Source organism: Eupeodes corollae, chromosome 1 (assembly GCF_945859685.1).
Source record: "Eupeodes corollae chromosome 1, idEupCoro1.1, whole genome shotgun sequence".
In the NCBI taxonomy this organism is placed as follows: Eukaryota; Metazoa; Arthropoda; class Insecta; order Diptera; family Syrphidae; genus Eupeodes; species Eupeodes corollae.
In genome coordinates, this window is record NC_079147.1 from 81,577,280 (window position 1) to 81,590,933 (window position 13,654).

Here is a 13,654-nt window from a genome sequence, read left to right on the forward strand (position 1 = left end):
ACTTTAGAGTAATCTGTACAATGCTTTCGTTTCTCTTCTGCACCTGCCCGAAGCCTATTAGAAGAAAATCACGCGTTTGTTTACGCCAATCGTTTAACCTTCATAAATGCATAACTCGGAGTAAAGATATGGAGGTAAAATATGTTTTAAATCAATTATGTAAAACCTAAAAATCGAAGTTATAATATTGTAGTTTTTTCGAATTCAAAATAAAAATAAAACTTTTATGTTTGTTGTATTTTGTTCTGGTTTATGTTTTCAACAAAATTTAACACTACATTAAAAATAATTACAATATGTTGTTTTTATGTGCCTCCTCTAGGCGAGTGAACATTTTTTGTTTTGAACCAAAATAATAAACAACTCAATTGTTTCAGTTTGTTAATCTTATAATCGATTTAAATTTCCCTTCCAAATACTGCACTCGCTTCAGGAGTTTGTCACTTACACTAAATTCATTGTATGGTACTGGTAGTACCTTGTGACCACTCTTCTCTAACAAATCAAAGCTCAGCTTTGTGATGCCGCTAACTGATCGATGTGGTCCGTGGCAGATGTCGTGAAAATCAACTAACATTAAAGCAACTCTGAAAGAAAAAATAGTAATTAATTAAAGAAACAAATAACGAAACTTAAAATTGTATTTAATTACTTGATGGAATTTGGATTTTCTTTGTCCAATGGCAGTGGATTCCTTTTCGCATCGAATGCACACAAAGCATCTGTAAAGTATTTCAAAAAAAGCTTTAAAGGGTTTGAGTCAATAAAGTTAAATGTTATCTAACCTATTAGAAATCCCATTCTTGTATTTACAAGAGGTTGGACATGATTATTCGATGGCAAGAGGCTCTTTAAAGCGTCCATCATTGCATTGAGTTGAATTTGTTTGGATTTTGAATGAGCTATTTGTAAATCAAATACGGAACTGTCTTTTGGTAAACCAGTTACTTGCTTTTTATCGATCTGTACAATGCTGTTCAAGTTGAGTAGTTTCATTTTTGCATTTGGGGTCAGACCGGACATTTCAGTGCCTAACTCTTCGATGAACTTATCACTTTAGATTATAAATTTTATGAAAACATTTATAAGAATTTTTCTTTTCGATTTTGTGCCGATTTTATATTTACCTTAGAACAGATTCAATAAGAGATGAATCTGCTAAATTTAGCAGCCCCAATGCCCAAACATGATTTAACCAGTCGTATTTTTTTGTAAAGTCTTCTTTGACTAGGCTTTTAAGAAGTTTCGATCGAACTTCATCGGATGCGGTGCTTTGAAAGTTTAAGATGGCTGAAGTAATGAAGTATGCACTTAAGTCCTGTGGCCGACAAATTTCACTATTTTTTAATACCCATTGGGTGAGGACTTCCAAGACATCTGTTAAAAGGAAGGTTCGAAATGGTAAAAGCTGTTTCATGGTTTTGAATTGAAATTGAAAGTTAAAACTTACCCAAGTCTCGGTACTTTAATATTCCCAAGCTCGTTAGGACCGAACCGACAACAGCTGATTTGTCGGTCTTTGGAAGGACTGCCTGAATGTCTGAGCAAATCTTTGCCGCCAACACGGAGTCTTGGAAATTTAAGCTCGCCATAGCGAAAAGAACATCAGCACTTTGCTTGATATCTAACGGATCAGTGCTGCTACTAATGTTATAGGCTAAGGATCGCAATAGCGGTGTGCTGCGTCGCTTGCGTTGTGCCAATGTGCTCATCACTTTCACCATCTGGGGCACACTTATGCTAGCAATAAGCTTCGCAGCTTCATCATCTCCGGCCACACCGAGTACCGTATTCAGATCATCTGTCCGGAAGCCGGATATGCGTTTGTTGCTGTTGTTATTGTTGTTGTAGGTTGTTGATGTTGATGTTGAATTTGCCAAAACGTTTCCATTCTTGGGGAAGTTTTTGCCCAAAATTTTACACACCTTAATAAATCGAGAATCGTTCTCGAATTCTGATAAACGCACACGATTCGCTGAGCTCCATTCAGCTAAGATCGAGACAATTTTAAGAGCGTGCTTTCGTGAGATTGTCGTGCTGTTCTCCGACACCGACAGCAAACCGTTTACGGTTTTTGCATTCAATATCCGTTCGTCGATGTTGTTGATCTTTGCCGAGTTAGCAGCAACTGCAGCTGCGGATGCGGAGCTAGTTCCAGCCTGTTCAGCTGCTGGTTTAGCGTTGTCATCTTCCTTCAAAGATTCAAAAGCTGCTGCGACAATTCTACCTGAATTTATATAGAACAGTTTTGTGTGATAATCAGGCTGACTTTGAATAAAGTTTCATCACATTACTTACTTTTGGGAGGCTTTTCACTTGCGTCTGCGCTTGTTGGCGCCTCCGAAGAAGAAGTTGTCGGTGTGGTGGAGCCGATGGTAGCAGTTTTAACCGACGAACTATAAGAACGTCGCAGCCAACGGGTGGAGAATCCACCAGCGATTCTTTGGAGCCCTAACATTTCTGTAAGAGAAAAGAGAATCTATTCAATGTGATGCCGCAAGTTTACATAACCTTTGTGAGAATTCTCTCATTTAAGTGTAATACAATTTAAGATAAAAGAATATTGTTGTTTATTTTGTAGATTGAATTTATTTTTTCCATTTTTTGTATTTATTTATTGAAATCAATGCTAATAAATTTGAAATAATTTACTTTGAGTTAAAAAATATTTCCAATGAGCTCACGGGTAAAGAAAGATGTCAAAAGTGGAAAAAAAATAAAAACCTACACTACACAAGATGACAAGTATGACAAGTAGCAGCTGTCATTCCGACGCATGTTTATTTCGAAAAACTTCGAGGTGCGTTCCAGGAGTTGGAAAAATAAAAACAGATCTAAGGGTATTTATCAATCAAATGAATTTCTACTTTGGCGAAAGGTATAATTTTCAAGAAATATAGGGTTCTCTAGTAGGAATTTCGTTTTGACATTTAAAAAACATAGAGTGGGTGAAGGAATTTAAATGTTATAGTATAGACAAATTTATAGCAAGTAGTACCCGTGGAATGAAGGTTAGTGCGTTGGACTGTCATGAGAGAGATCTTGAGTTCGATCCCTGCCTGTGCCACCTAAATTTTTTTTCATGGGTACTGCCTCTTGCGAGGAATTGACAAATCCTCCAAGACTAATTCTTGTCATGAAAAAGTGCTTTCTCAAATTAGCAGTTCGGATTCGGAATATAAACTGTAGGTCCCCTCCATCCCTGTAATTACTCGCACACAGGAATGGTTGAGAGTTGTAAGTCACTAGGCCCTGGTTCTCCACGGACTGTTGAGCCACCTAATTTATTTATTATAAATGTATAGCAATAATAATGGCACAGTGGCTGTATTTCCTTTATGGCTTTATGAATTATATTTTAAAGGTTTTGAATTAATTGTGAAGTATTCGCGTGGACATAATCTTGCAATCGCTTAAAAATAAAAAAGTCTAAAGTGTTCTAATCGCAAGGTTTCGGTGGTTATTTTTGATCATCTGTTTAAGAAACACTGTCTAAAATTGGAAAATTGCAATTGTTTCGTTGCTTGTGAGATACCTTTGATTGAAAATAAACGTTATCCAACGTCCACATAGATATCTTCCAACACGTTAAAAATTACATGTTGTAAAAAATCACAACGCACACAGCTAATTAACACAAGGCAAGGAAGCTCAATCGAACGTTTAATGTTCTTTTTCAAGAGCATTTACAATTATTGGGAAAAGGTGAAGCTTAACAACATTATCCCCAGATTCAACTTCAAATGGGTTATGTCCATGTCAAAGGGAAAACTTGAAGATCTTCATATTATTATTATTTTTTTTTGTTTTTTTGATTTTGTCTCCTTATTGGGTCGTTACAATACATTTTGGAGGCCTTGGCCCATTACAAAATGTATTACGTGGGGTTTTTCTCAATTAATGTTCATTAATTTTCTTGTAATATGACAGGTTTCGATGATCACTGACTTCTACATTGCATCTATGATGGTTGTCGGAATCCGAGCGTGTTGATATTTCCTTTTAAATTTTTATCGATCACGCCTTCAGTTTTTCACTTATGATTATAATCTTCATTTCATCTAGATTTCAATTCCTTTTCGTTTCTACTGCTAGTTCAGCATATCCACTGCATTTTTCAGCGTATGTGCGACTAGTATTTCTCGTTGCTGGGACTAATATATATCAATGAAGTAGCCCATGCGCCCTTTTTTCAAGATGGTGATATATTTGCGGTTATGGAGTCTTGTGTGATTTGAGTATATTGTACGATCATAGTAGATTTCAAAGTTTTCATTTTCCACTAGCGTTAGCGGGCTATACTCATAATAAGGTGTTCCTTCAGATAGGATCTTGTACTTTTCGAGAAGTTTCTTGTGAAGAATCTTCGCTACGTTATAATGTCTTTTTGTATACTCGGTTCGTGCTAGGTGTTTGCATCCAGATATGATGTGGACTATTTCTTCGACTTCGCTCCTACATCTTCGGCATTTGTCATCGGTGACATTGGGGTCGTTTATGACAGTTTTTCTGTAGTTTTTCGTTTGTATTACCTGGTCTTGTATGGCAATCGTAAAGGCCTCAGTTTCGGCATACAGGTTACCATTTAAAAGCCATTTGTATGACATAAGATTGTCAACATTTTCAGATTTTATTGACCTGTAGTACCGCCCGTGGATAGGTTTTATCGCCCAGTTTTGTTCCACTACATATCTGTCTTCCGATTGTTTTTAGAAACTGCCATTTAGATTCAGAGGCATTAAGTTATTGTTTTGATGAGCCTAAATGTTTGTGCTTTCATATAGAAGTAGTCCCGAAGGGATTATATTTGTTTATCATGTATGATTTGAAGGTTAAAGAGGCCTCTTCCGCCTTTTCTTCACTGTGTTATCATCCTTTCGCAACATAATTTCGGGTGGTGAAATTTATAATCCGTGAGCATTGTCCTGGTTTTTTGTTGGAGCGATTGAATCTCCGTAGTTGTCCATTTGATAACATCAAAACTGTATGTGAGTATCGGGACTGCGTATGTGTTGATGGCTTTTATTAAGTTTTTACCATTAAGATTTGCCTTCACAATTTTGTGGCTGCGTGCTTTGAACTCTATAGTTAAGTTGGTTTTTACAATTCTTTTATTTATGCGGTTGTTTTAGAGCATTCCTAAATATTTAAAGATGTCTTGTTCTTCCATTTGCTTGATTTTGTGGGTGTCTGAGTTTTGCCCTTCGCTGTTAGTCGTTTTTCCTCTGTTGATATGTATTGTCCTGCATTTTTCAAAGCCAAACTTCATATTAATAGTATTACTAAACATTGCGACTATTTGTATTAACTGCTCTTATCTTTGTCGTGTTGATGCGTATATTTTAAGGTCATCAGTGTATAGTAGGTGACTAAGTGTATCTTGACTAGCATTTCCTTTTATCTTGTACCCACACTTGCTGTTCTTTAGCAGGGTGCTAAGAGGGTTGAGCACAATGCAGAACCAAAGGGACGATAGACAATCACCTTGTAAGATTCCACATTTTATTTTGATATCTGTTGTTTTTACCGTACCTGTTTTTGTGGGTATTTGGATATTTCTTAGCAAGTGTGCCATGTTATGCTGGAGGAAATCAATTATACTTGGGTGTATTTTGTATATCCTTAGGACCTCGATGAGCCAGCTATGCATGTATGACACTGTCGAATGCTTTTTGGTAGTCTATGAAACATGCATGTAGATTTCTGTTCTGTCTGTCTGTTCTAGTATGACCTGGTCTATGGTTAGTTGTTCCTTACACCCTTTAGCGTATTTACTACACCCTTTTTGTTGTACGCAGATGATGTGGTTTTGTATCAGGTGATCGTTAATAAGGTAGCTGAGACAGGCTGTCATTATTTTATACATAGTTGACAGTCATGTAATTGGGCGACCTTTAGCAGGGTTACCGTTGAAACATTTGTCTTTCGCTACCAGATAGGTAATACCATTGGAGAGACTAATTGGGAATTTCTTTGGGTCCTGGATACATTCCTTCAGTAGTTTAGTAAGTTTCTCATGCACAGAAAGTAGTCGTTTGAGCCAGAAGTTTTGGATTTTATCCGGGCCTGGCTTTCCAATTATGGATCTTTGAGATGATTTGTTTGACTTGATCACATGTCAGATGGTAGGTTGATATTTCTTCAAGCTGCATATGTCTCTGCTTATCGTCTCTGATCCGTTATTATTATTATTGTTATTATTGCTATAAGCTTCTATTGACACAGTTTGTTGATTACATTCATATTTATAATTTTATTTTATGTTTCGAAAATTTTCGATATAAACTTAAGATTTAGCGTTAAAAGAAAAAAATTGTTAAAATTCGAAAACTTACAAATTAAAATTGCATTAAATTTAAAAATAAAATAATTAGTTATAATTTTAAAAGTAAATATAGTTGGTTGTTGGCATGGCATAAGCCTCCCCCAAGGCTTTTGATGTGTCTGTAATTTCGTATTTGTTGTAACAATTTGTACTTATTTCTAATAGACCGTGACTCGTTCGTCGTTCTGTTGGTATCTTGTTCTCTGGTCTCCATTTCGTTGTCATTTTTGTCCATATTTGGTCCTGAAGTCTAGATTTAAATCCTGTCCAGCTCCATTTCAGCCTTCTTGTTTCATTTTTGACGTCAATAATTTCGGTTCTATTCCAAATATCTTCATTTCGTATCTTTTGACTTGGTCGTATGCTCAGGATATTCCTTTTCATTTTGATCTGACATATCCTTAGCTGGTCAAGAGTTTTTGCAGTCAAGATCTTTATTTGTAGTCCGTTAGTAAGGATCGTTAGAAAGCAGCAGATATACAGTCCCTGGCCATATTATTAGACTCACTGCTCTATATCGTCTCCAAATCTTAAATTGTTAAAAACTTCTCCACATATCCTTATTCCATATTTTGTCGTCCAGTTAATTTGTTGGGAAATGTCTTTAGGGCTGAACTAAATAAAGGTATTGAGGGTGGATCTTCTTGTCTTACTCCTCTTGTTATATAAAATTTGCTTCCGCTTTTATTCGTGATGCTTTTGCATATCTTTACTTTTATTATTATCACCCTTATCACAGGCCCCGACGTAATAGATTCGTACTACGAATCCCGAAAAAAGGTATCATAGCTCCGTTCGTATCGAAAAATTCTGCTACGAAATTCGGAGTTCTGAAAATTGGTATCACTAGCCCCGAATGAATAGTAAGTTTGACAGATTTTTCTACGAACAGATTTTTTTGTAGGAACAATTAAAAACTAGACACAACAGTTTTGTCTACCAAAGTAAATGGATACAAATCGACAAAAATGTAAGTTCAAATACAAAATTATTGTGAAAAATATATATATTTTGTTTTTAAAGGTCCAAAAAAGTAATTACAAACAAAACACAGTACCAACGGCTATTGGATTTGCTCCAAGAAAACCCTGAAATTGCTCAAGGGTACACAAAAGCAACAAAAGAGGAAGTCGCCGCCTTTTGGGATACAGTAAAAGAAGAACTAAACAGCCTTGGTCCACCTGTAAAGGATGCCAGCAGCTGGAGGAAGGTACATTTAATTTACATAATGCTGCGAAAAGGTCCGTCTAAAATTTTACATTTTATTCATACCACCATAGCATTAAGACTGTAGTATCCTTTTCTATTGTAGTATAAAAATGTTTCTTCCACTGGTGCAATTATTTTAATGTGTGTTCCATCGACACACATGATGGTTCCTGGGAATCTTGCTTTGGAGTAGAAGTCACGTTTAGCTTCAAGTTTTTCAGCGTCAGTCATTTCCAGTTTAATCCATACTGGACACAGTTTTCTTTCTAAAACATTTAACACTGTTTTCAGGTTTGCAGAAAACGTAGACTGTGCCATTCCAGTCTCAAAGTCTTTTCCTACGCCGTATTGATACCCTCCTTCTGCCAGGAATCTGAGCACAGTTGCTAATCTGCTGATAGGTGTGATTGAAAATGAGAACACACACGGGTCCAGTTCTTGATCCAGCTCCTCCAATAAATATTTAAATGCTGCTTTGTTCAAACTATAGTTTTTTTCTGAATCTGGATATGGACCATATGTATACACTTTAAGAAGATAGATTTAAATTTTACTTACATTTTGTCATCATTGTCAAATGGATTAAATGCATCCCTTAAAATTTTTCTTTGTATTTTTAATCCGCGTTTTTGTTCCAAATTTTCTTCATTAATTGCAAAAATAGCGACTGCAAATGAATCCATTTTAAAAAATACACAAAAACAGCAAGATCCAAGATTAAATTTCAATTTTGATTTTCACATTTTGACGTTTACCAGCTGATTCCGAAAGTCCGAATAAATGGTTTCTGTGTGGCAATGCTTTTTCACATTTCGTTCGAGGCCTATGATATGAATTCGTTCGTATTCGTAGTGGAACGAAACGTTCGGAACTTTGCTACGAGGGAGCTTGTGATAAGGGTGTATATTTGGGTTCAAGTTTCGATTTTTCAGGGATTACCATATCATTTCGTGTTCAACGCAGTAAAAAGCTCAAAAGTCAATAAAGAAAAAATAAACCAGTATAAATTCATTACATTTCCTATAACCATAATCATTGTCTGTAAGTGGTCTGTTGTTGAGAATTTTTCTTTAAATCCAGCTTGTAAAATAAAATAAAAAAATCATACGAACAATTTTATGAAACAATGAAATTTAAAATCCCTGTGAAAACTGAAATGCCCTTCATTACTTCGCAGATCAAGAAATGACCCTCTGCTGATATTACCTACCAATTTCTTGATATAAAGATTAACAGCTAAATTCAAAATGACATCTTAATGGAATAGATGCCAAATTTTGTTAATTTTCTAGATGGAACGTGCCCCAAAATGTTTTATAAATAAAAGTTTACTCCTAAAAAAAATCATCAATTATCTCTCTTCATGTAATCAAACCACAACACTTCAAATTTAAACTGTTCCCACTTTTGAATGTGCAGCGACCTTAATGACATTTCATGCAAATTATTCAACTCAAACTAACTTCACATCACTCAATCACTTTTTTTGGTTTTTGAATGGTGACGGCAGCCAAATCATCACTAAAAAGTTTTTCGTTTTTATGTGAAGGAATTTTTTCGTTTTTCCCAAAGTTTTTGCTATTTTAATTTCAATATTGTGCTACAAAAATAAAACCAAAAAACCAACACTCGTGATTCAATCTAATTTGTGTTTCAATCAAAACAAAAACTAGTGAAAATGGTTGACAAATTCATAAGTATGTGGAAAGTGCGTGAATTAGCAGACAAAGTGTAAGTGAAAAATTAAATTTACAAACTTTCCATTTGACTTATTGGCAAATTCATTTATTGCAAAAATTATTTGCAAATAGCTTTTGCAACACTTGAAAGTCCCTAACCCAAAAGTTTGTGTGTTTTCTTATTGAGCCTCAAAAAAGCAAAACCTGTGACAGCATCCGCAACCAAAATCTAAAACTTAAAACTAGAAGAAGAAGTAGAAACAAAAATTATTCTCCATGGTCATGTTTCGAGTTTTTCGTTCTTCTTTTTTTCCCCAAAAATTGCATCATTGAAAAACCTCAGTTTAAATTTAATTAGAGAGAGAAATGCTTTTGTTTATGTTGCAAGCATTTTTATATTTCAATTGTTCGTTCGTTTCGTGATTATGGATATGGCAATGGGTATAAGATGGATGGGTGAGGTGGTAGATTTTTGTGTACGAGCATTGGCAATGGGCTGAACGGAGAGAGTACAGAGCGCACTCTTCCTCTGGCACAACTGGAACTGGTGCTCGTGCACTTGATCTATCCGAATAGAGAAAAAAATGAAAGCAATTTTTGTAATTCTCGGTTCATAAAACCTTGAAAAACAACAAAAAGCTTGGAGCAAAATGAATCTCGTCGACAAAGAAAAGACCTTAACGTGAGTGAGTGATGGAATGGAGTGACGACGACGACGACAACGACAACAACGATACACAAGAAATAACCAAATAATTGTGCAACCATTTACCACTTGATGTTTTTTCTTATATTTTCTTTTTGTTATTATTATTTTTCGTTTTTGCCACTAAAATTCAATTGAAGTGGTGGATGATAAAAAATATAAAAAAAAGTTCGATGGAAATGAAAGGTGGTGGGCTGAACATGAGCAGAGAATGTAGAGGCGGCGGCGGCAGTGGTGATGGAGTGAAAGGTGACAAATTGGTTTAAGTTTTTCTTTTTCTTGCAAAAGAGGAGAGGGTTTAACGGAAATGAAGAAGAATACTACATCCGGATGGATAGGATAGGATAGGATGGGATAGGATTGGCAGAGTGGATCTAAGGAGCATGATTAAAATTTATAATTATTTAGGAGGTTGGCGAGTTTGATGTGCAGGTGTTTTTTCTTTTTTTTTGTTCACTTGTTGTGCGAGGGAAACTAGCGAGAAGTTGAAATCACGTACGATTCGTTAAGCATTTTCCATAGAATTGTCTATAAATGATGTGACCCTGTTTTTTTTTTTTTTTTGAAACACGAAAGTAGCTCAAGCATAGGCTATTTAAAAATATTGAGGTTTCATTATTGAACTATGGAGTACTATAAAACAAAGTAATCAACTTTTTAAGTAATAGGTGGGCGTTGGTTCGGGGAACTCATTAAATATGAATACAAGTCTTCTATTTTAAAATTCAAATGTTTTTTTTTATCATTTTGTAATTTGAAATCAATAAAAAGTAAATTAGTAGGATTTTTTTTTGAATATCTGTTTTCCATCACGTTTCGGAACCTCCTACAATAAAAACTAGTTCACAGAAACAGCCCTGTACATTGTAATTGCTTTGATAGAGTAATAATAGTGTAAACATAATTGACTTAAATGTAGAAATAGAACCCATCTGTAGGGCGTTAAATTCATAACTAGAAGCAATAAAAATCCATATGTTTGGGGATAGAAAGAGGAACATTATTTATTATTTTAAAATGTTATCTTTGACGAATGTGGTACAAAAATTTTGATAATGTCCAATGTTATATTATTTTTTGTTTATGTCTCCCAAATAATGATTTTGATAAATAAATGTTATGCACGGTTGGGCATAGAATAACCACTTGTGTCATTTGTTTTGTTATAATTGTTTTTGTGGTTTTGAAGAAGATTTCATATACAAATTGAATTTAGGTGAACGAAATGTTAAAAATGAATAAAATCATTTTTCAAAAACATTCCCTCTAGCTGTTTTCAGTTTCTCACGCCAAGTTGGTTAAGGTCTTTACCCAACTGCGTGCGCCACCTGAGTCGAGGTCTTCCTCTACTGCGCCGTCCCTCGGGATTAGATTCGAAGACCTTCCCGACTGGAGCGTTGATGTCCATTCGCTCTACCATCTAAGCCGTTGAACTTTAATTCTGTTAACTAGGTCAGTGTCGCTGTACAATCCGTACAGTTCGTCGTTATATCTTCTCCATTCTCCATCTATGCGTACGGGACCAAAAATCACCCGAATGATAAGTGTCTTATAGATGGTGATTTTATATGCTGGAGAGAGGATTTTACTTCTCAACTGCCTTCTAAGTCCAAAGAAGCAGCTATTTTCAAGGGTTATTCTTCGTTTGATTTCAGCGTTAGGCCCGTTGTATGTGTTAATAGCGGTGCCTTGTCCATGGTGACGTTTTGTCCAAGGCGTCGTTGTTCAATGTCCTTTTTTGATGAAAGCATATACTTGGTCTTGCCCTCATTGACCACTAAACCCATCTTCTTCGGTTCCGTCGAAGAAGATGCTAACATCTCTCTTTGATCTTTCAATTATGTCACTATCATCTGCGTATCGGAGTCATTGGATGGACCTTTGGAAGATTGTGCCTCTAGTGTTGACGGTTGAGTTTTGCACAATTCTTTCCAGAATGATGTTAAAGAAGTCGCATGACAGTGCATTGCCTTGTCTAAAGAGATGGTGGGTATCGATTTGAAGTTCCTGGGTTTTTTCCAAGATCTGCCGTAGTGTGAATATTTGGGCGATAGTGGACTTTCCTGGTCTGAAGCCACACTGTTAAGGTTGTTGACGAATGACTTCAGAAGTTCACATAATACGGCAGAGAGAATCTTATACGCAATGTTAAGGAGACTGATGCCTCTGTAGTTGGCGCAGTTTAGAGGGTCTCCTTTCTTATGTATCGGGCACACTACGATGTTCCCCTGATCGTCTTTACAGGCTTCGGTTCGTGGCTTGTACCCTTGGGAGGTTTTTTTTACCTTTTGGTAAAATTTACGAATCTCATTCCTGTTGTGACATCCCTCTATCTCCTCGGACCCGCGCTTCTCATGCTCTCTTTTTATCCACCTAAGAAGCCGGTGTTCCTCTCTCCTCTTCTGCTCGTAGAGCTTGCGAGCAGCTCTGATCCTTCTGTGCAGCGCCGTTTTGTATGCCTGTTGTTTCGCTGCGTGCGCTTGACGGCATTCGTCGTCAAAGCAGGGGTTTCGCTGTTGTGGCCGTGTGAAACCTAGCACTTCAGAGGCGGCTTTTCTGTTGGCTGCAAGGCAATGTTGCCACTGGTTTTCAACGCTTAATGCAGGAAGCATAGGACTCCTAAGGAGGTTATTAGAGACTCGATCGGAAAAGGACATGGCAGTCTCTTGCGATTGTAGCCGTCTAACGTCGAATCTTCTCACAGTACTTCCTTGTTTTGGCTTGGATCGGGATATCCGTAGCCGTACCTTGGCTACAACCAGGTAGTGGTCCGAGTCAATGTTGGCCTCTCGGAATGTTCGGATATCCTGGATACTGGAGAAGTGTCGTGCGTCGATCGCAATGTAGTCAATCTGGTTGCAAGTTGATTGATCATGAGATTTCCATGTCCTCTTGTGGATATTAAGATGTGTGAACTGCGTACTAGCTACCAGAATGTCTCGTCCCGCAGCGAAATCGACCAGCCTGAATCCGTTGTCGGGTATCTCCCGATTGTGCCACCAAAGATATCTTTTGTTCCTAGCTTGGCATTAATATCTCCTAATAGAATTTTAATGTCATAGCCACGGTACTGCTCATAAGTCTTGTCCAAGAGCTCGAAGAACATATCTTTGGCGTTGTCATCTTTCTCTTTTGTGGGGACGTGCGCGTGGATGGTCATTAGCCATTTGTTGATGCACCTATAGCTTAAGACTTGTTACCTAAATTTGGCTCCAATGACAAAGCCGCATCCAAATAAGTGCTGTTGGTTTTCTCAGTATCAGTCACCATAGTAAATGTCGGAGTTTTTCATCCTCTTTTTGCCGGGCCCATCCCATCGTATTTCCTGGATGGCGGTAATGTCTGCTTTATAGTAGTCAAGGGACACCGCTAATTCTTCGGCCGCACGTGTTCTGTTAAGAGACCTAACATTCCACGTGCATATCCGAAGTTCATTGTCCTTAATTCGTTTGCGTAGGTTGTCAACAGTAAATCAGTCCGTATCCGAGGCATGTTGGTGCTTTGCAACTATGATGTTTTTACGTGGCCAGGAAGTCACCCCGACGCACGGTACAAATCCCAACCTGGAGGGTCAGATCCTTAGTATAACTCCAAGGACGGGGAGTCGGATAAACCGCTCCTTACAGGCCTGGGATCCGAATAATTCGTAGGAGCCCTATAAGGTGTTCACTAAGTAGTTCAAACTTACTGGAACAGTAGACGCCACCTTTGATTCCATCTCGAGAATTCCGCCGC

General features: G+C 37.0%; 2 protein-coding genes across 6 annotated transcripts in view; one reads left to right on the forward strand and one right to left on the reverse strand.

The window, feature by feature from the left end:
• Positions 1 to 218: 218 nt before the first annotated feature.
• LOC129939769 (FAST kinase domain-containing protein 4) overlaps positions 219 to 13,654 on the reverse strand; it is a 63,344-nt gene continuing 49,908 nt past the window's right edge. Inside the window, exons 1-7 of one of the 4 annotated variants that reach the window (XM_056047895.1) lie at positions 2,653 to 2,754; positions 2,299 to 2,460; positions 1,451 to 2,227; positions 1,128 to 1,377; positions 786 to 1,054; positions 653 to 722; positions 219 to 587 (exon numbers count right to left, since the gene is read on the reverse strand). In XM_056047895.1, coding sequence (XP_055903870.1) covers positions 374 to 587; positions 653 to 722; positions 786 to 1,054; positions 1,128 to 1,377; positions 1,451 to 2,227; positions 2,299 to 2,458 — 1,740 coding nt within the window. In that variant the 5' untranslated portion in view covers positions 2,459 to 2,460; positions 2,653 to 2,754 and the 3' untranslated portion in view covers positions 219 to 373. Of the gene's footprint in view, positions 588 to 652; positions 723 to 785; positions 1,055 to 1,127; positions 1,378 to 1,450; positions 2,228 to 2,298; positions 2,478 to 2,544; positions 2,755 to 13,654 lie in introns of those variants that run through there. The other 3 variants (XM_056047896.1, XM_056047894.1, XM_056047897.1) reach the window with 3 other exon arrangements.
• LOC129939760 (uncharacterized) overlaps positions 9,021 to 13,654 on the forward strand; it is a 42,517-nt gene continuing 37,883 nt past the window's right edge. For both annotated transcript variants that reach the window (XM_056047883.1, XM_056047884.1), the window contains exon 1: positions 9,021 to 9,265. In XM_056047883.1, coding sequence (XP_055903858.1) covers positions 9,213 to 9,265 — 53 coding nt within the window. In that variant the 5' untranslated portion in view covers positions 9,021 to 9,212. The remainder of the gene's footprint in view (positions 9,266 to 13,654) is intronic.